The sequence below is a fragment of the Lutra lutra genome, chromosome 11 (genome assembly GCF_902655055.1).
Source record: "Lutra lutra chromosome 11, mLutLut1.2, whole genome shotgun sequence".
In the NCBI taxonomy this organism is placed as follows: Eukaryota; Metazoa; Chordata; class Mammalia; order Carnivora; family Mustelidae; genus Lutra; species Lutra lutra.
Window position 1 is genome coordinate 41,909,083 of NC_062288.1, and position 23,459 is coordinate 41,932,541.

General features: G+C 39.0%; 1 protein-coding gene across 1 annotated transcript in view; it reads left to right on the forward strand.

Annotated features, from left to right (window-relative positions):
* Positions 1-22,080, forward strand: part of UMAD1 (UBAP1-MVB12-associated (UMA) domain containing 1) — a 221,059-nt gene extending 198,979 nt beyond the window's left edge. Inside the window, exon 4 of the mRNA XM_047694838.1 lies at positions 20,512-22,080. Coding sequence (XP_047550794.1) covers positions 20,512-20,769 — 258 coding nt within the window. The 3' untranslated portion in view covers positions 20,770-22,080. The remainder of the gene's footprint in view (positions 1-20,511) is intronic.
* Positions 22,081-23,459: the final 1,379 nt, after the last annotated feature.

Genomic DNA, 23,459 nt, shown 5'->3' on the forward strand with positions numbered 1-23,459 from the left:
TTCTCACAAAAGAAAACAAAGTGGGCAATAGAGGACCTGAATAGACATTTTTCCACAGAAGACATACAGATAGCTCACAAACACATGAAAAGATGTACAACATCACTAATCATCAGGGAAATGCAAATCAAAACCACAGTTAGCTATCACCTGACCCCTGTCAGAATGGTAGAATCAAAAAGACTAGAAATAACAAGTGTTGGCCAGGATGTGGAGAAAAAAGAACTCTTGTGCACTGTTGGTGGGAATGTCAATTAGTGCAGCCATTATGGAAAACAGTATGGAGTTTCCTCAAAAAAATTAATAATGGGGTTATCATACACCAGTATTTGCACTATTGGGTATTTTACACAAATAAAGTAAAAACACTAATTTGAAAAGATATATGCATCTCTGTGTTTACCACAGCATTATTTACAATAGCCATCATATTGAAGCAACCTAATTGTCCATCAGTAGATGAATGCATAAAGATGTTGGCTGTGTATGTGAGAGAAAGAGAAAAATCTTGCCATTTTCAACAATGTGGATGAACCTAGAGGGTATTATCCTAAGTGAAATCATAAAACAAAAACAAATACCATATGATTTCCCTTATATGTGGAATCTAAACAAAACAAAAATACTTCCGGTTATGGACATTGGGGGAGGTATGTGCTATGGTGAGTGCTGTGAAGTGTGTAAACCTAGTGATTCACAGACCTGTACCCCTGGGGCTAATAATACATTATATGTTAATTAAAAAAATTAAAAAATACTTCCTTTTGTCTTGAACTGATTTTCACATTTAAAATGTCTTTTTTACATTGCTAAGAATTCTTTTTTTGTTGTTGGTTTAGTTTTTACTTTAATTCTAGTTAGTTACCATATAGTGTTAGAGTAGTTTCAGGTGTACAATCTAGTGATTCAACAATTCCATACATCACCCTGTGCTCTTCATGACAATGCGCTCCTTAATCCCCATCACCCTATTGCACCCATCCCCCCACTCCACCCTCCTCCTCTGATAACCATCAGTTTGTTTTCTGTAGTTAAAAGTCTCTTGGTTTCTCTCTGTCCCTCTCTCCCTCTCTTTCCCTTTGGTCAAAAACAGACTCTTATGTACAGAAAACACATTGGTGGTTGCCTGAGGGGGGGGGGGTTGGGCAAGTAGAGATTAAGAGGTGCAAATTTCCAGTAATAAACAAGTCATAGAGATGAAAAGTACAACACAGGGAATATAGTCAATAATATTATAATAGTAAAGATGTGACAAATGATGACTATACTTGTGGTGAGCGTGGAATAATTTCAAGAATTGGTGAATCAATACATTGTATACCTGAAATTAATATAACATTGTGTGTCAATTATACTTAAATAAAAAAATAAAAGTTAGGCACCTATAAAAGTAGTTCATCATAGATACATATGTTATTTCTGGACTTTTAATTCTATTCCATTGATATATGTCTGTCCTTATGCCATTACCACATATCTTAGTTACTGTTGCTTTGTAAGTTTTGAAATCAGAAAATGTAAGCCCTCCAACGTTGTTCTTTAATTTTAAAGATTATTTGGCAGTTCTGGGTATTTGGGAATTCCATATAAATTTTAGGACCAGCTTATCAATTTCTACAAAGAAATCAGCTGGGACTCTGATAGGAATTGCATTGATTCTATATATGAATTTTTAGAATACTGCCATCTTAATAATGTCATATTCTGATTCATGAACATGGAGTGTTTTTCCATTTAGATTTTTTTAAAATGTCAACAGTGTTTTGTAGTTTTCAGAGTGTAAGATTTAAATTTATTTCTAAATATTTTACTGTTTGATGCTACTGTAAATGAACTGTTAACTTCATTTTTAGATTATGTATTGCACATGTATAGAAATACAAATATATTGATCTTGTATCCTTCAATCTTGCTGAACTTATGAGTTCTAATAGTATTTTAATGGATTTTTTTAGATTTTTTTCTACATGCAGGTTCATGTCATTTACATATAGAAATAGCATCCAGATTAAAAGAAATAAAACTACCTATTTATTTTAAAAATTTATTATTGATTCATTGCCTAATTGCTCTGGCTAGAACATCTAATATGTTCAACAGAAGTGGCAAAAGTGGACATCCTTGTCTAGTTCCCAATCTTAGGGGGAAAGCATATGGTCTTTCATTGTGAAATATGTTTGCTTGGATTTTCTGAAAATGTCCTTCAGTCAGGTTGAGAAAGTTCCCTTCCATTCCTAGTTGGGTGAGTGTTTTTACCATGAAAGTATATTCGATTTTTTTAAAAAAAATTTTCTGGCCTGAGATGATCATATAGTTTTGTTATTCAATTGATGTGGTATTACGTTGATCAATTTTCCCTAAACTCATGTAAACCATACTAGTGGCCAGTAAGTTCGTGCTACAAAAAAAGCATAATATTATACATATATTGTCTGTATAGGTCTCTTTTCAAAAATAAATAAAATCTTAAAAAAAAAAAAAGCAATAGCAATCATTTCTGAACAAACAGTATAAAATGAGTAAATTTTTATGCAAGTGGAAGTATTTTTGTTTTCCTCTCAGTGATTACCTGCTCAGAATTTTAAATTGTTTTCAAACTTGTGATTTGCTTTACTTTTTGTAGTTGGTGATCCAGATATTTTTTATAGCTTTTCAAGCAATCAGCCTGAAATTTATATTTTGAACTGTATCACTTTAATCAATTTTTGTTTAGGTTTTAGTTCAAAGCAATTAAACAAATAGGAAGTAAAAAACACACAAGGCCTTTTAAAAATTAACTGTAGGCTTTGAGCATGAAAGCACCACTTTCATTTGTGCTCCTCTGGCCATAAATAGTGATGATGTACTTCCCCTTTTTTTCTACATTTAAGGGTACACCCAGAAATTTGCAACTATATTGAGTCCCGGAAATGTCCTCATTCTCTTTTCTTGTCTGTGATATAATCTCTTACCATAGTTGGTTCAAGAAGCATGTTAAGTTGACCCAGATCACGTGTTTGAGCCTTTTAAAGGCAAAATATCTTCTCTGTTTCCTGAGAACAGATTGCAGCCCCGGTCCAGGCACTTAGCAAGCTTAGCAAGTGCCAGAGGCTAGGGGATATGTGGGCAGTTGAATCCAGTCCATTCTTGTCACAGGACAGTGAGCCCCAGAGGGCTTGTCTCAGGAAGTGTCATCATCATGTTGTCACTTTACTTTCTTAAATTTAACTAGAATCTATTTGGTTAAGGTAAAAATGTTACTTTACAATTATTCAGGCATCACAACACTGCTTTTTAGGAGTTAAAAATGTGTAAATGGCCTGTAATTTCAGGGTGTCTATAATCCACATAGAATTAGCATATCCAGGTAGATATAAAAATGGCAATGTGCAATGTTTTCCCTTGTCTTTGGTTTTTGTTTAAAAAAAAAAAGTTACCTTCCACATTACATGCGCTTTTCTTTTTTTCTCAAAACAAAGAACGTGGGATTAGTAGAAGACTTCTATAACCCTTTCCGAAGGAGAAAATCCTTTTGAAAAAATTTGAAGTCTTTAGAAACAGTGCATTTACAAGGTATGAAGCGAAGTTTCCGCAGATTGTCAGGTTTTCGGGGCAGCATAGAATAGTGAATCAGAGTACAATCCCAGAGTTAGACTCAATTCTTTGGGTTTCAGTGTTCCTCATGTGTTAAATGGAGGTGAAAGTGGTATGTACATCATAAACAAAAAATTAAATGAGAGAACACGGGTAAAGAGCTTCGAGCAGTAACTGCCAAGTAAATGCCCATCTACCAGTTAACCGATGTCTGTGGCAATAGACATAAGTACACTGTTACAACCTTAAGACTGACTCAAAATATAGTTGATAAAATTAGAATTAGTAATACTAACATAATTTACTAATTAGTATATATTAAAGCTCATCATCTTTATCCTTACTTCCATTCTCATGGGTAGACCATAAATTAGTTTCTTTAATGAATTCCCATCATCAACTCACCTACAAAGTAGGCATGGGAGAGAAAATAGAAGCTCTCGGACTCTGAGTGTAGCTTCCATACATTTAAGAACACTTTAGGAAATTATAGGCATTGGTTTTTAAACCACTTTGGCAGTTAAAGCAATAGCAATCAGGGGCACCTGGGTGGCTCAGTGGGTTCAAACCTCTGCCTTCAGCTCAGGTCATGATCTCAGGGCCCTGGGATCAACCCCCACATCGCATCGGGCTCTCTGCTCAGCAGGGAGACTGCTCCCTCCCCTCTCTCTCTCTGCCTGCCTCTCTGCCTACTTGTGATCTGTCAAGTAAATAAATAAAATCTTAAAAAAAAAAAAAAAAGAAGCAATAGCAATCATTTCTAGAAGGCCAAAAGAAGATCTGTACTGGGTTCTGAAAATCAACTGCCTGGAAATACCAGATTTTCGAAAACTAGTGCTCAGACCACCATGTAAAGGGCTGGGTCCCAGAGAGTTAACTGCTGCTGCTGCTTCTTTCCATGAGGCCTTTCTGTTCCCTAGTTCAACCATCATGCACACCACACTGACCTATAGTGAAGTCACCGGTTGGCCAAAAGGGAACTGGGTGAGGCTCTTCCTTCTCCTATCCCATCTTCCATTTCTATCAGCAGGTTAATTATGTTTACACTCTGACTTCTGATAACCAGTCATTCCCACCTCCAGTGAATTCCTTTTTTTGTTCTATACATGCATCTCTCTCAATTTCTTTCTTTTTACCAGATTTTACCATTTACTCTACTTTGTCACCTTGCTATTTATGGGATTAAAATAAAAAAATCTTGAATACAACTCTCCAGACTTCCTAGATATATTTCTAATGAAAGTTCCTGACAGTGCACTTAGGCCAACAGTCATGAAAAGTACTCCAGAGTACCTTCTAGATTCTCTGCCGAAGTTCAGGTCCTACGACTATATTTGGTTTCTTTTTTTTAGCACTGACAATCAAAATAATTTTAAAATGTTTAATCTGCCTTGTTGTTATTCTGATTTTAACATTAATAATTTCCTTACATGTATTTACTGCAAATACATAGTCTTTTATCTCTACTGTAGACTCACTGGCCTGAGAAAATACATTCTAAGTTCTTAATAATTATAACAGTGGTTTTCTAGGCCATAACTTGATAGAAGGTTGGCACCTACATATATATATACACACACACATATATATAATTTATATATATATTTATATAATATATATATTTATATAGACATATATATATATAAAATCTTTTTTAATCCAAAGTGTTTGTTTTTTATCATAATGAAGAGCAGTGTAAGTTAGGTCTTCTTCCATGAAGAAGTCCTTTTATGGAGTATCACCTGAGGTATATGTTTCCTCTCAAGATATATAATTATCAGTTGATATTTTGTTTCTAAAGTTATATATATTAATTTAAATGCTATTTCTATAAGAATTTTTACTATGCAGAAGATTTGGGGTGTAAGTCTACTTGGAATTATGGTACTTCATAGCTGGATCACCTGACCCAACTATTTCATATTTTCAGGGGAATTGAAACACAGAAAGCTCAAATGATTGGTGTAAGGTCACATGGTTTAGATGGAAACCATAGTCACTAGGACTTGGATCTGGTGCTCTAAGTCTTGCAGATTAATTTTCAACTTAAAGTACAAGTAACAGTATATATTCTGATAATTAACTTCTTTCTCCCTAAAAACTTAAGAATCCTGAAAAAGGATGTTCCTAAGAATTGAATATCTATACTAAGCAATTATTCTATTGTTCTTTCCAAGCAGTGTATATTTTCCTTTTTTTACTTTGCTGAGGCATTTGAAAATTTTTCATATTTTAACTTTAAATTTAAAAATTAAGATAGTGAATTTTAAATTTTCCTGTAAATTTGGACATGATTGTGGCTTCTCAGTTTTAATTGATCTTAGCATTATTCATTCTATATTTTGTTGGGTAGCCTTCCCCCAAAAGCAGGTAATGACATCTTATACCCTTAAAATAACACACAAAAAGAATTACAGCATAGAGTTCCAGAGTGGGTGGAAGGTCTTAGAGATTATGGTGCTGCTTCAAACAGGATTGAAATACCATCAATTACACTCAAATTTTAATCCATAAAATCCATAAAGTATTTAATCCATAAAAAATCCAAAAAATCCATAATACTGGCAAGGCTTACCTTAATTATGATTTTTAAAGCTAAGCAAAGTGTGTATTATAAAAAGGTACATACAAACTTAATATACCTTAAAAAAATTACAATTCAAAATAAGCAGGAAACATATTTTATGTTTCCCCTCACTTCCAGTTCTTGCTAATTTTTCTCTATGTATGTAAATACTCTGTATTCCTATATTCACTGACTCCTTTTAGAATTATTTCTGATTTCCTACTTGTTGATTGTACTCTAGTTTAAAAATACTAAATTCGGGACGCCTGGGTGGCTCAGCTGGTTAAGCAGCTGCCTTCGGCTCATGTCATGATCCCAGCGTCCTGGGATCGAGTCCCACATCGGGCTCCTTGCTCAGCGGGGAGCCTGCTTCTCCCTCTGCCTCTGCCTGCCATTCTGTCTGCCTGTGCTCGCTCTCTCTCCCTCTCTCTCTCTGACAAATAAATAAATAAAATCTTAAAAAAATAAAATAAAATAAAACAAAAATAAAATAAAAAATAAAAATACTAAATTGTACTTTTAGTTTTGAAAATACTAAAAATAGTCAAAAGGTAGAAACAACTCAAATGTCTATTAACAGCTGAATGGATAAACAAAATATGGTATATATTTAGCTTCAGAAAGGAATGAAATTCTGATACATGATACCACATCCATGGTCTCCAAAAACATGATGCGAAGTGAAATAAGCCATTTACCTCATAGAAATAGAACCACACAATGTTTATCCTGTCACTAGATAGGCAAACTGATAGAAAGTGTAATAGATAGAGGTTACCAGGGGTGGGGGAAGGGAGGAATGGAGAGTTGTTCAATTGGTACAGAGTCTCTGCTTGGGATGATGGAAAAGTTCTAGAGATAGGCAGTGGTAGTATCTGCATAACACTGTGAATGTACTTCATGCACTGAATTATACACTTAAAAATGGTTAAGATGATAAATTTTACAGTGTATATATTTTACCACAATAAAATATTATCCAGTTAGCCATAAAATAATAGCACTCTCCTTTGGGCTCTGAGTATATACCTTCAAGGGATATGCCTCTTACCATTCTGAGTAGCCCCTTCATTCTCACATTTGGGTAGAGAATACACAGCTGTATTTACTTTTCCATCCACATCTATTTTTTTTTTTAAAGATTTTTTTTTAAGATTTTTTTTTTTTAGATTTTATTTATTTATTTGACAGAGAGATCACAAGCAGGCAGAGAGGCAGGCAGAGAGAGGAAGGGAAGCAGGTTCCCTGCTGAGCAGAGAGCCCGATGCGGGGCTCGATCCCAGGACCCTGGAATCATGACCTGAGCTGAAAGCAGAGGCTTTAACCCACTGAGCCACCCAGGCGCCCCTATCTATCCACATCTATTTTGAAATACAACCTTTTTTTGCATGAGAGCCAAGGTCAAGTGACACAGCTCTCTACTCACCATTTTAGTTTGCCAAACATCGCTTTTCTAGCGGAGTGCTGGGTTAGGTGCAGCAAGGGTGGGTAATCTTAGTGGCATTCAATTAGTCTACCTTAGTAATTTCTGTACTCCATTTGGTATGATGCATTTCCCTTCATTTCCATCTCTATATGATAATATACGGTTGTGTATTCACTACTATAGTATTTCCAAGTGTGTGGCCTATCCCACACATCATATTCAAATTACAAAGAAAATAAGGCTTTTCCTATCCAATATTTTCCCATTTCTTAACATTTTTTTGTGTGTCCTGAGATTAGAAAAATCTTTATATACAAGGTGAGCATGAAATCCTACTGATAATTGTCTTTGAATTCTGGCTATGGACATGGCAATTCTATGTACATACTAAAAAGTATATATTTATATCTTGACATAATAATGTAAACTGACAAAATACAATCTTTTTAGTGCAAATTAAGAGCAGCAGAACAGATTAGCTTTCTGTCTTCAATCTTAACATGACATAATTGCATTTTTATTATTTATAATATCTAAATGTTTGTTGTTAAAAATACATATTATACTTAGGTTATGAATTTGTTAAATGTTCATTCCATCAAAGCACATGCCCAAAAAAACCCCAGCATGTAGCTATTACTTAATATCTTTAGACTTACTTTCTTTTTGTGTTTCCTACTACTATAGTATGCTGTTTGTTCCCATTCAGTCAATATCATATATGTTAGGTCTATTTATCTAATTATATAAAAAGGATAATCAAATATTTCTATTTTCTTACCATCTCTAACAATAGAGAGAATTCCATTTCCTTTCTTATTGTCTATGCAGATGGTTGAAGTGCTTTATTGTTATACAAAATGAAAATTCTTTGAGTGAAATTAATATTTCAATTAATATTGAGATGTATGAGATCATTTTTCATTATTTTCCTTTGAAATTATCTGGAAGAAACATGACCATATTGCATTTCATTCTAAAGGAATTGAATAGATATTTAAAATAATTAAAGCTGTATCAATGGGAAGTTAAGTAGAATCCAGTGTGACTAATAAGGGATATCAAATTCTTCAGATCTGTGGTCTACATCATAAGCTTAAAGAATTCATGTACAGAAGCCTAAGCTATTGTGTAGTGGCGGCTGTGATCAGGTGCTGTAGTTTTTAAGCTGTTACATATTGCATCCAGTTTACTATATTTAATTAAGTAACAAGATGCTTAGTTGTACGGATCCTTTGAACTCTATTTCTATACTGGCACAATCTATACTTTTGGACCTTCATTCTCTACTCCAGATGACACTTGTCCATAGAGAAATTGCTAAGTCCACAAAACTAAATTATTTACCATGACGACGGTCTTTACATTGAAGGAGGGAGCACTGGGTTGTGAATCAGGTGACCCAGAGTACACATCTCTGCCAATTAGTAGTGACGTGACCTTAAACTGTCATTAAACTTTGAGCCTCAGAAGATGAGAATTGAAACAGTGTCTTCCCTATCAAATTTAACAGGTTGTGAGGCTCAAATGAAACAAAGTATGTGAAACTACTTCAAAAACTGTAGAAAGCACTAAACAAATATCATTTTCCCAAGATTCTGATTAAAACTTTTCTTATCCCACAGATTTAACAATTATGAAACTGATAAAATCATACCAGTAAGTTGTTTCATAGAGTATTATAGCATATTTAAGTTTTAAAAACCATTAGTTTGTTTCATTTTTAATTCCAAGATCATTTAACATCTGCATGACTCTGTTTTTGTTTGTTTGGTATGGTTAATATGCCTCTCATTTTGGTATAAATGGAGATGTGTGGGCAGTAGAAATGGTGGGGTCATAATGTCCTAATAAAGGGCACTCCTTTTCCTCATCTGCATCCTGCTAAAAGAGCCAGCAGGCAGAAAAACAAATGTCCCCCTTTTGACTAATACAGCCTAGGCTGAAGGAGGCACCTTCATGTAGTAGTGGAAATGGACTTCTGCACTCCCAGTAACCGATGTGCAGATCTGTGGGGAAAGTTGAAGTCAGCACAATGGACACTCTTAACTCAGATAACTTGCCTCCTCTGGTCCAAGTAGAGCAAAGAAAGAATTTCTCTAGGCCTCAGGACCTTAGATGTTTTAGTGTCCCTCATCTAGAAACATGGACCTATGGCCGTCGTCCACCAAGTGGGTAGCTCAGTCTACTTCCTTGGGGGAGGATTGGGGGTTATGGCAGATAGCCAAGGTGCCTAGAGAGAAATCCCTCTTTATGGAAACCAGAAAAGAAAGACATTTTCTCTTTAACAGAGGTGAATGGAAATTAAATAAGTGGAATGTACCCAGCCATCCCCTCTCCTACTCAGATCTCATCTCTGAGGCTTTCCCTCCCCTTGGTGCTTAGCTAGTCCTGCCACCCTCTTCCTGGTCCTGTTCCCCACACCCCTGCCCTCAGGCATAGGCTCCACGGCAGCCCCTTCAGACTATACCAGAAAAACTGGTTCCTGGAAGAGAAGAGCTGTGTAAGGCAGGTTGATGCTCTAGATTGAATGTCTCCCCCCAAAATTCATATGTTGAAACCTAATCCCCAAAGTGAGGGTATTAGGAGGTGGGGCTTTGGGGAGGTGATTAGGTCATGAGGGTAGAGCCCTCATGAATGAGATTCGTGCCCTTGGAAGAGAGGTCCCAGAGAAAGCCCTGGACTCCTCTGCCATGTGATGTTTTAGGAGAAAGAGGGCAGTCTGTGAACCAGGAAGCAGGCCCTCACCAGACACCGAATCTGCCAACACCTTGATCTTGGACTTTCTAGCCTTCAGAACTGTGAGAAATAGATTTTGTTGTTTGTAAGCCACCCAATCTATAATATTTTGCTATAGCAGCCATAGTGGACTAAGACAGTTGATTGGGCGCAATTTGTAGTTAATAAATTTAGCTTCTTCCTCTCTCTCTCTCAGTGAAAGGTGGGTCTACGATAAAAATAGTTGCCACAGTCTCACCTACATTGTAGCAGAAACTTACTGAACTTCTGTTGGGAGACACATTTGTGAAGTTGTTCATTTGGCAAGTCAAGAACAAGGCATCTCATTCATAAGGAAAGTAAACTAGTTTTAAGTTCTATCTGAATTTAATACCTTCCATCGTTCATCATTGGGAGATAATACAGTGAGCAAAATCTTTTTAGACAAAAAAAAAAAAAAAAAAAAAAACAGATGTGGAAATGCAGCTTAACATAATTCCTGGCTTATTCTGAATAAATCTGAATATGAAGAATTCAGTTTCATGAAGAAACTGAAATTATTTAGTCATTCAGTAAACATGTATCAATCACCTATTATGAGTGGCATTGCTCCGATTGCCAGGGGGAATGGAGATGAAAGCTATCGTCACTGGCTTTGAGCAGACCATGGTTTTAGGAGAGTGACAGAGAATTCTAGTCCAGTATGATTTGTGCAGTGAGAGAGATATGCACAAGCTGTTGTAGGAATACAAGGGCAAGCACTGGGCCCAGGTTTGAGGAGTTACTTGGGAAGATCTTTCTGAAAGAGTCCTGGTGTGCATCCTGAAGGGCTAGTTGAAAAGACAAGATGAAGGGAGAAGAAGAAGAGAGAAAGACCAATGTCCTCATTAAGGCAGAAGTAATCCAATGAGCTAAAGCTCAGAGCTTAAGGGAGAGCTTGGCATGATGGCGTAAATGATGATAGTAAATAGCTTGGTGTGGATGAAGATGTTAGGGAATGGTAATATAAGAAATCAGACAGGTAAGCAAGGCCAGATCATACCTTATGTGCTACGATATGGAGTTTGTTCTTCTGTCCAAAGGCGTTGAGAAGCATTAAGCAAGGAAGAGCATGTGTGTTCGATAGGACCAGTGAGAGGGAGAAGTTAATGTAGTAAGTGTAGTAAGTATAATGTAGTGTAGTAAGGCCATATGCAGCATTCATGACACAGGCTATGGTGGCTTGCATTAAGAGAAGAGACGGTGGGATTGATGAGAAATGATGGGACTTGGGGAGACATTAGGGACCTCAAAATCAGTAGGACTCGGTCATTTACTGGATGGGGGAAGCATCCAGGGAGAGAGAAGTCAAAGATAATTTAGGCATCTGTGTTTGGCAGTTATTATACAAAAGATATTAGAAGAGCATTGGGGTGGGATAGAGCTGGGCAAAACTCGTCAGGTTCAGAACATGTTGAGCTCAGTATTCCAAAAGAAGAGGTATAATAGGATTTGAACATGTGGGTCAGGAGCCCTAAGTGTAAGTCTAGGTTCGAGATGGGTGTGGACATGTGCGTGTGTACACACATGCGTGCATCCACATACTTACCTACTTTCAGGGAGTGGAGGGATGGGACAGTAGGAACCATGGATATGGATAAGCCCCTCCAAGGAATTGTGTTGAGACGAGGAAGAATAAAGGAACAGAAATGAGACCCTGGAGACTATCATTTCAAAAACAGACAGAGGCAACACTAAGTGGCACAGAAGCCAGAAACTAAAAACTCAGGGTGACCAGTCTTAAGTGCTACAAAGAAGTCATATAAGGTTAGCACTTCAGAACATCTTCTCAGTTAAGCACAGTGTGATTATAAGTAACCTTGGACAAAAGCAGTGTCAGCACAGGGGCAGAGAGAGAAGGCAGATTGCAGTGGGTGAGGAGTGAAACAGACAGCGAGTGTCAACGATCGTCTCAGCCTGGCTGTGAAATAAAGGAGAGAAATAATGTGGGCGTTCAGTGGGTAAGATGCCAGTGGGTGCGAAAGACCTCAGCCGAATTCTCTGTAAATGGTGAATTGACTTTATAAAAGATCAGCAATTGGGAGCCACGTCCTAACAGACGAAGCCATGTCCTTGAAGTGTAGGGACGACGGGATGGGTGTGGAGCGCTGGAGAGGGGTTCGATTTGGGTGGGAAGAGGGCAACTTGCCTGTGGTGGCAGGAGGGAAGCATGGAGTGGTAGAGAGGCAGAGAAGTTTTTTGGGCGCGGTAAGTAGAAGAAATCCTCGCCTGATGATTCCTGTTTTCTCTGCAGAGTGGTATGTTAGCCCACCGGCTGGCAGCAAGGGGCCGGGTGGTGATGTAGGGCGAGAGGAGAGGAGAGCAGGGGTGAAATGTGTGCTGGCAAGAATGAGGGGGAAGGCCTATAGGAAAACATGAGATTCCTGGATAGCTTAAGGTCAGAGATGATGAACTTCTATAAACTAACTTTTTAAAAATATTTTTAAAAAATCACTGGAATAGCCTTTTTTATTTCCCAGACCAGTATTAAACAGGATCCCGTGCTGAACATGCTGTTTCTTGCTGGTTCCTTTCCTAAAATGCTTCTCTTTCCTCTTTCCACTGCTTCCCCACCCCCCCACCCCAGTTGGCTATACAGAATATTTTCCGGCTTCAGTGAAGCCACTTTTCCAAGAATGCATGGAACAGGTTACAGAAGCCAGTGCCAGCCTGCTCACTTCCCACTCTTCACTTGCATAGGTTCAGCTGGAGTTCTGAAAAGAGGAAGTCAGGAGGAGTTGGGTTTTGTTTGTTTGGGGTTTTTTTTTTTTTGTTTTTTAAAGAAAGATGGAAGAAGCAGGAAGCATAAGCTGGTGGAAATACTGGGGGTGAAGGGCTAGGGAAGAAAAGGGAACAAACACTGAAAAAAAAAAATCATGAGCCAAGTTGTAAATTGAAATGATGTCAGAAATCAGAAAGGAAAGGGAGCAAAGAAAATATCTACTTTCTAACCTGGCCTCTTAGTTTGCTACCCCAGAATATGGCATCTGCAAACTGAGAGGCCAGGCCATATGGGAAACAGGCTGGCAGTGAATTCAACCTTATTTCGTGCCTAATAGATCTGTATCAGTGGTCAGGTGTTCTGGGCTTTTGTTTGTTTCTTTGGCCTAACCCCTCGATGTAAAAAATCAAGTCTGGGGTGCCTAGAATAACTCAGAAGTAAGGGGACCCCATTCAAGTGCCACAAGTGAGCGCTTGTGTTATGCAGGTGTTAGGTTGTGGGTACAGAGGACTTGCAGAGCAGCAGCAAACAAAAGCAGCAAATTTCTTCCTAGGGAAAGGGGACTACTTTTTAGGATATGTATAGGTATAAGAGACCAGTCCCCTGGCTTTTATCAGCTAGCCAGACATTTATTAACAACTAGCCTCTTAGAAAAAATAAATAAGGAGCCTGAGTACTGCCCTTAACTGTGCTGTTGCTTCTCTCACCTTCTAACCTCTTGTCCCCTGACGCTTCTGACTCAGATTTGCCCCCCAAACCACCCCCATCAAGACGCTGATGTAATGCAAGCAGATACCAGCTGAAGCCAGAATAGAATGGATAGTTACCTGGGGAGATAAAGTGACAGTGTTGCCTGTTTGGGCTATTGTTCAAAGGAACATGTCTTTTATTTATAGATGTTAGAATTTAAAGGCATAGACAGCCAGAGCTTGACTTTACCTCTTCTTACTGTAACTCGTTTCCTAGAAATAAGCTTTAGCCTATAGCTGCCTTCTTTGCATGTAAATTGAATGTGTTAGATGTGTGTTTTATACCTGGTTTCATATTCTTCTAATAGGTTCTGTGACTGTTTTGGTTAAGGTTGGTTTCTAAATTTTAATGCTTCAATATTTTGCTTTTATTGGACACTATTTTATCTCTGCTTATCTGAGACACGGGTTGCCTTAAAAAGCAGGAGGTTTAAAAAGGCTAAATAGGGCGCCTGGGTGGCTCAGTGGGTTAAGCCGCTGCCTTCGGCTCAGGTCATGATCTCAGGGTCCTGGGATCGAGTCCCGCATCGGGCTCTCTGCTCAGCAAGAAGCCTGCTTCCCTCTCTCTCTCTGCCTGCCTCTCTACTTGTGATCTCTCTCTGTCAAATAAATAAATAAAATCTTTAAAAAAAAAAAAAAAAAGAGGCTAAATAGAGGTGATGTTCATATTAATAAAATATTCATATTTTAGTTGGGTAGGGCTAAGGAGATGAAGGCCCCAAATTGTTCGCGGGTTTGCGAAATTGGCACCCCTTAATAGATTTCATGGTGGTTTGGGGGGCTTCTGTGCCAGGAAAAATGTAGTCTGTTCTCAAACCTGCATTTCCTTGCTTTCAAATACCCAGGAGTGCGGTTCACAGGATGCCACTAACCTTCTGTTGCTCCAGGGAAGTGACTTCATTTTTCTAAGCCTTCTCTGAAAAGTGTTATGTGCCTTGTATTCTTGGACTGTGTTTTCTTCCGAAGCTCTGAGAAGATTTTGCAGATTGAACCTCATGAATCTTTGCAGCCTCTCTGCAAGAGAGGAATAGTGTCTATAAGCCTTTTTGAATTATTTGAAACAAAGATCATAGAATGTGAGGAATACAAGATAAACTTAGCCAGCCCATTTTTTAAAAAGGTTAGCTAAACCTTTTAGTTAACTAAACTGAACAAGAAATAATTTTTATGCAGATGTAAAAATAGGTGATTAACTGTACACTTTGCTGGAAATTTATCTTCTCCCCCAGATTTAAAAAAAAAAAAATCCGGACATGGCATACTGCTATTTAAACCATGTAAAGACAAACATTACTTTGAAAAAGAAGTATTAAAGCTAGATTATACGAAGGAACTTACATTCAAGAACATTGTCATAGCAGCCCTTCTGTCAACAGGATTAATCACAAAAATAACGAATATGCTTTATGAACGTAATATTTGAAGTAATTTTTTAAAATTTGGCTATTAACCGTAAGGTTAATTGATTCTTTTCTTTGTGCTCCACTGTGGCTAACATACTCATTCTTCTCTTTAAAGACCCATTTTATTATGCAAATGAAAAAAATTGAAAGACTGTGTGTGTGAGAGAGAGGGCTGCTCTTTGCCGGGGAACTCGTGCACCTGTTTGGGCCCTCAGCCCCCACCTCTGCTTCCACAGGCTGCCAAGCTCGGCTGCGTGATCAGAGTCGCGGGTGTGGGGTCCTTGAATTTTGACTCACATGTTCTTTGTGACTTACTCTTGTTTTGCCTTAGAACCCCCCCCTTCCAGCTCTCTCTCAGCATGCCGGCGGCAGCTGCATCATGGCACTCACCCTGCTGCCAAGAGGGCAGGCAGCCTCCTTGGAGACGGGGATGTTGCACTCGGGCCAACTGTTAAGAGATAGATGTTGGAGTAATACGCCCCGCACAGCTGAAATTCAGAGCCTTCTAGGAGGCGTTTGGTGGAACACTTTTTCCATGGTATTTTTAAGTTAATTTCTGGGAACTTTTTATTTTGGACAGTTCAAAGCAAAGGTAGAAAGAATACTGTAGCACATGCCTGTGTACCTTCTACCTCTCCATTTCAACCATGGTCAACTTAGAGACCGTCTTGTTTGACTGACCCCAGTGTTTCCCTGTGGTTTATCCAGACTACTGGTAGATTCATTTCTGGGGATAAATAATTCATAAATTACAGTTGCTTTTCTGTCCTTCAGTCTAAGATCTCTCACCTTAGTGATTTTTTTCGGTCCTTTCTTGCTAATGGTAAAAGGTAGTAGAGTCTTTTTTCCTTCAAAAGTAAGCCAAGATACGCTATGTTGGCACCGATCCTATTTTGTAATACCGTCCCCTAAGTTTTCAGGGCTTTGTTCGTTCAGTTGCCCAGTCTGTCCAAAGCTGTGGTGTGTGGGGTCTTCAAATGTGGAGCACTAAAGGTCACCAGGTGGGATTCTCGGTGTTACTACAGACTAACCATGTAACCTGCGACAACTTCCTTCACCTTTGTATGCTTCCATGCCCTCTTGTTTTTAAGGTGGGACTAATACTGGCACACACCCCACAAAACTGTGGTAGGACTTAAATGAGTGAGACCATTTAAATAGCTCAGAGACTGACACAAAGGAAGGGCCCAGTATATGCCATTGCTCCCGTCCTCCTTTTCCTTCTCATGATTTTTTTCTATCCCTCATCACTCATAGAAAAGTGAAATAATACAGCAGTTTTATCAGGAGAACTTGAACAAGGAACCAGATGTCTCTCTACTCCTTTATTGTCCAAGACGCAGTCGGCCAGAGAGTTAAACCTTAGAAGTTGGGGGTTTCAAAAGCAAAGCAGTATGGGTAACACACCTCCTTGTTAGTGGGGAACAAAAACAAGAATGCTTTTGTTTAAGAAAGGCAATGATTTGGCAATTGATACTAGAGAACATTCTGTACACAAGAAAGAGAAGAAAGTTCCAGCAGAGGATGCTACTAACGGATAGATCTGGGGAACATTTGTGCCTGAGATCAAGAGAGAAGGCAAGATATAAAAAAGGATTGACCCATCAGTGAATATCAGAAACAAAAGAGGGGCACCTGAGTTGCTCAGTCGGTTGGGCGTCTGACTCTCAATTTCGGCTCGGATCATGATCTCAGGGTCATGAGATCGAGCCCCACATGGAACCCTGCATCAAGCTGTATACTCAGCACAGAGTCTGCTTGGGGTTCTCTCCCCGCCCTCCTCTCCGCTTGTACACTTTCTCACTCTCTCTCAAACAAATAAATAGAATCTTAAAAAAAGAGAGAGAGATGGGTGAATCCGAAACTTTATCTAAAGCCAAGTGGCATTGGCCATTCCTAAAGTTGTAATTTAGTCACTCACTTTAACATGCGCGAAGCATTAGTCTACTTACTTACGAATATCATTTCCTTAACCTTCATAGCAAGCCTGTGAAATAGGTACTATTATTGATCTCATTATGCAGCTAAGGAAACTGAGATATGGGGGAGTTAAATAACTTGCCCAAGACAATAAGCAGGAGACCTCGGGTTTGCACCTAAGCAGTGTGGCTCCAGAATCTGTCCTGTAAACACTCTCGTGCTGCTCCAAGGTAAACAAAGCCTCAGCGCGTAGGTCATCTTGAGGAAAGCAGCGATAGCTAGGTGATAGCCTCCAAAGAGGCTGGAACGGTGGCATCATTGCTCACTGATACCTGTGCTCTCATCTGACCCAGGGATCCTTAGTAGTTAAGTCTCACTCAGGTTTCAGGAGGCAAGTTCTGTCCACTACACATATGGATGTTTCTAATAAGCTTTGTCATAGCAGGGTGCGGTTACATTGTTCTAGCTGCAGTCCTAAGAAAGTTCTCTGGTGTTTTATTTTCACATGAAGTTAAGATAACTCTTGCTAGGGATGTGTTTGGTTAATTCAAAGTCATTTACTAAACAACTATTTCTTGAAGGCCTCTGTTCTAGGTGCTGGGGATGCCTTGTGAAGAGCGCAGTTCCTCTCCTACAAAATCTCCATGGAGTTTTCCTTTCTAGAGCTTCTCGTTAGCATAACAACAGCTGTTTCTCTCAACTCATGCAGCAAAAGAAAAATCTAGAGAAACCTCTCTTGACCCCACAGCACTTTGCAGCCACTGGCCCATATGTCTTTTTCCCATCTGTAGCACCATGTCTAGAAACGTTGTCTGTTCTCATATTTGTCTTCACTTGCCTTCCTCCCATCATTTTTTTTTAATTTATTTATTTTAGAGAGAGTACATGTGCAAGCAGGGTGAGGGGCAGAGGCAGAGAAGCAGACTCCCCACTCAAGTGTGGAGCCCGACACGGGACTCGATCCCATGACTCTGAGATCATGAGCTGAGCCCAACAGAGTCGGTTGCCAAACTGAATAAGCCACCCAGGTGCCCCCCCACCTCCCATCATCTTTTAAACACAGCACCAAGCAGACTTTCTCCTCGAGATGTCCCCCAGCTCCAGATTCCTACAAGATCCCCCTACCTACTAACAGCTCCTTGGATGTCTATAAGGCACTTGGAACATCCAAAACATCTCATCTTCCTGCCACATGCACTTCCCACTGACACGCTTTTCCCATCCCTGTAAATGGAGAGTGGAGACTCCATCCTTAATTGCCAAGCCAATGACTTTGGCTTCATCCTCGACTCTGCTCTTGCTCTCGCACCCCACATCCCTACCATCAGCAAATCCTACTGGCTTTCTCCTTGGTCGATCCGTAATCCAACCATTCTCTCTCACCCATAGTATCACCACCTAACCCACAGTCATTTCTCATTCCCAGCTGGTCTTCCGGCCTCCTTCCCTGGGCACAGTACCCTCCACGTCTATAGTCAACACAGCAACCAAAGAAATTCTTTTGACATCAGTCAGAATTTATCTCCCCTACAACAATATGTTCTTCAAAAATTTCTTAAAGCTTACATCAACATGGATGAATCTCATACATAAAATGTTAAGTGAAAGAAGCCAGAAAAGAGTTCATACTGTATTATGACTTCACTTAAAATACAAAATAACAGCACAGACTATTAGAAATCAGGATGGTGACTGAGGGACAAGGAGCTGCTTGAGAATGAAAGCACCTGGTGGGCCTCTGGGAGAGCTGGTCCCTTCTATTTCTTGATCTGAGTGCTGGTTGCTCACAGCTGTTTGGTTGGTTAAAATTTAGCAGGCTGTGCTCTTATGATGTACCCTTTTCTGTATGCATTTTCCATTTCAATAACAAGTTTTACAAAATTGCTGTTCCTTACACAGAAAACCATTTTCCTCTAGACTTAGACGGAATTTATCAGCACTTAAAATTATGAGCCCCATGCAGGCAAAAAATCGTGTCTGCTTTCATCCATTCAACAACAGAGTTATTGAGCACTGGGCACTGATCTGGGCACTGGGGATACAGCTTTGAACATGGGAAGTGAAACTCCTTAAGCTTCCAAGGGGTGGTATCACAATAACTTATATACCATAGAACAAGGTCCTGAGGGCTATGGAGAGGAAAAGGCAGGCTCGGGAGACAGAGTTCAGGAGTGCGGGAGGTGAGGGCCAGGACACAGTTTAAATAAGGTGGTCAAGAAGGGCTTCCTTGAGAAGGGTGTGAGAGAAGGAGCACCTGGGCAGGGACTGGAGAGAAAAGGCCCAAGCCAAAGCGGGCTCAGTGTGCACAAACAATAGCAGGAGGCTGTGGAACTAGAGAGGAGAGAGCCAGGATGGACTAGCTGGGGATACTGCCAGAGAAGGACCCTGGGGCCGGATCAGGAAGGTCCCTATGGGCCTCTGTAAAAGAGTCCACAGTTTTATTCTGCATGAGACCGGGTTGAGGGGTGGGGGAGTCAAGTTTTGCCTAACCTGGTTTGAGATAGGTTTCAGCTGTTTGGAGCAGCAGGTCATTGGTCCTCATTTTTGTAAATACACTTCAATTTTATATCCGTTCTCCTGTGGTGGCTACTTAGGTCATTTCCAGTTTAGGGCTTACATAGAGTGCTATGAACACACCGCCCCCCCGCGCCCCAGTGCATGTCTTTTGGTAAAGTACTACATGTAAGGTATACCAGTCTTAAAGAAATTGAATAAGATAGATCGGTTCTTATTTGAATATCTTGGGCAATGTAACATGCTAGTTCCAGCGAAAGCAGGCCATCAGTCAGTACTTAGGTTCACATTGGAGGTCAATGTTCGAGTATGTTTTAGGGCATACAAGATGGAGGATATACATGCACACGTACAAACTATGCAAGGTAAGTCATGCCAGGTGGAGAACACAAAGAAATGTCAAATAGATTTCTTGCCCTCAAGTACCCTGGAGTCTAGTTGGGGATAAGACATACGCCTATGAAACAGCAAGGATACAAACAGGAAATGCCAAATAACATCCTAGACATTCTGCCACATATTCTCTCTGAAGCGGACAAGGTCACTTTGGACTGTTTTGATACAAGATTTTGCAGGGCAGCTGGGCATGCTGTAGAGCCTGAAAGCATCCATCAGATTTGTGAGCCAGACTCTCAGATGTTATCTGGGCTAGGGAAATAGCAAGAATGCCAATCTGTATTCAAGGGGGGCCATGCTTGGTCAGTGTGAGTAAGAGTAGGGTTTAAGATTCATTTCAAAGCCTACTAGACAGCATTCTAATCTGGGAATATCTCTATGTTCCACATTTCTTAATCATTTTGCTATATTAACGCCACGTTTACCATGACTAAACCTCAAAGTCCATGAGTTATTAAATGACTTAAATATATATGTATTTTTAGACTGGCAAAGAAAACTCATCCAGTGTGACAGTAGCAGGCCCCGAGATGGAAAATAAGGCAGGCCAGACTTTGGAAAACAACTCATTAATGGCCGAACTGCTGAACGATGTACCCTTCACCTTGGCCCCCCACGTGCTGGCTGTGCAGGGCACCATCAGTGACCTTCCAGACCACTTACTCTCCTATGACGTCAGCGAAAACTTATCACGGTTCTGGTACGATTTCAGTCTTGAAAATTCAGTGCTCTGTGATTTGTAATATTTATGTCTATTTGCATCATAACAGCTTTAAACAAAAGTTTGCCTGTTTTCTTTTACCTGTTTGATATTCTTTGCCATTTCATTGCTTAAAGGTCCTCAGAAAAGCAAGGATCATAAAGCAAACATTATATTCATTATGCTGTTTTTTAGAATAAAGTATATTTGTATAAAAGTTGGGACTTAAGCTCTGCTTCCTTTCCACCAGATAATAAATTTAAAAATTAGGCTATCAAGGTTTTATGAAAGGAGCAGATTCCTTCCAAAAGGAATCTCTCTCAAAACAGAACACCTCAAGTTTATCTTGGGAGAACTGTGACAAAGAGCTGTGGCACTTTTCTTAGTTACCACAACTCCAAAGTCTGTGCTTAGAATGCATGTGATTTCTCTTCTCTGATTTGGAGGAAGCTTGAATTAATGTTATTCGCTTTCTTCTTCTACAATGTTTATGAATGGATTCAGGAAAAAAAGAAATGTTGCCAGTTAGCTTAATTTCTTCAGTTCCTATTTAGACACCGAGAGGGAAATGTAAAACTTTCCCTGAAAAGCAGCGGTCGTGTGTTGATCCACGAATGCTGTCCCTCCTCTGGATGCTGCTTGTTTGGAGTGATACATGTGATACATTTCAGTTGCCCCAAACCCACCGCAGCCCTTTCCCCCTTGAATGGTTCCCATGTGCCTGCCTTTGTTTTCTGCCTCGCTGCTACTCTGGAGCGCGTGCCCTCACCGGCTTTCCAAAGAACTTCCCCTCTTTCTGCTTCAGTTGGCATTTGCTTCCCTTCCCACATATGTTCCCAGTTTATGAAGAGATCCACGTTTCCTTTCAACCTCTCTGCCTCCTAAAGAAAAACATCTCATGATGATACATATTATTGCTGATAACACCCTTATTTAGAAATTTGTTGGCCACAATACAGATGGAAATGTTTTGCTGCTAGAAAAGCTGAAATCGACTCATTTCCAATTAGAGTATAGGCAAAACACCTAACTATGACTTTTAGTTCTTGGCTATCCATTATTTACTCCAACTAAAGCAGTAAAGAACTGCCATTGGTCAGTAAATGGTAAAGGGAAGAAGCAAATTGTGATAGAGTATTTTCCATGCCATGGAAAATTTAAATCACATTTGTTTTGATCAGGAGCAATACAGTTTATTGATTCTGTGCCAAACTGTAAGTATATTTTTCACAAAGATAGAGTGCCATAGCGAAACTAAACACTGTGCATAAAAGGTACGTGAATCATTCGAGTTTTAATGTGTTGTGAATGTTTAATAAATGTAGCATTGTCTTGATAAAAATGCCATATTATTTAGAAGCACTGTCTTGATAAAAATGCCATATTACAAAAATGTGCTTCATTTACAAATAATGATACCACATGAAGTGAATGATTACATTAAATCTTTACACAGTTTTCATAAAACATCAGTCTAGGAAATGTGACCTATTACGAACACAAATGTGAACATTTTTTAGCAGTTTTTGTGAAAACATCCTTCTTAATACCCATGTTAATGTACCTTGAAGCTAAATGTTAGGTCATCAATTTGTCTAATATATTTGTTAAACTGTCTAAAATACATTTCATTTATATTTTATGTCTACCATGTTATAAATATGCTTATATTTTCATTTGTCTAAAATAATGTTATATTTAAATAAATGTGAGTTAAAATAAACCAATATTTTGATTATTTTCAGATCCAGAAAAAAATAGTGTTCTTTACCTTCAGATTTGAATGCAAGTTATTAATTCTTTGTGAGGCAAATATTTAAGTGTATAGTTGGTGCAAGACCACAAAAATATGAAATTTCCACTTATATGTGAACTTTAGGGAATAACATTGAAAATGGTTAAGATCACTAGTCCTGGTTCAATAGGACTGGAGGGATTTGGAAGAAATCACATGAATATCTAGCTCTAGAAAGATCCCCATCATCCCAAAATTTAGTAAGGGCTACTGTTCATGAGCCTTTTTTTTTTTTTTTAGATTTTATTTATTTATTTGACAAACAGAGATCACAAGTAGGCAGAGAGGCAGGCAGAGAGAGAGGAGGAAGCAGGCTTCCCACTAAGCAGAGAGCCCTATGTGGGGCTCAATCCCAGAACCCTGGGATCATGACCTGAGCTGAAGGTAGAGGCTTTAACCCACTGAGCCACCCAGGTGCCCCTGTTCATGAACCTTTAGCAAAAATATTTTAGTTTTCTTAATCCTGTACATAAATCAATATTACTATTTTAAAACTGGAAGGAACATTAGAAATCAGCCAGCCAGCTTCATTTACCGAAGATAAACTTGAAGCCTAGAGAGGTTCAATAACCTAACTCACCTGGTTTAGTGATAAATTGAATAGTGTTCATAATTATAAAAATATAACAAAGCTGTATGCTCGGATGGAAAGAGTTCGGGCATTTGAGGCAGCCAGACTTTGTAATGGCGTACTCACTCACAAGCTGTGGGACTTTACTCAGTTCTCTAACTTCCTTGGTGTTTTTAGTTCCCACGCTTGTTAAATAGTAACAGTATGCACCTTGCAGAGCTGTGTTGAGTTTTAGATGGTGTTTGTCAGATGCTTGGCAGTGTAAAGCTTGACATACCATAGATGTTCTGAGAAAGGGAGCTGCTGTAATTCTCATTACTTACCACATATTCACACTAGACTAACAAAATGCAAAATGCATATTAAC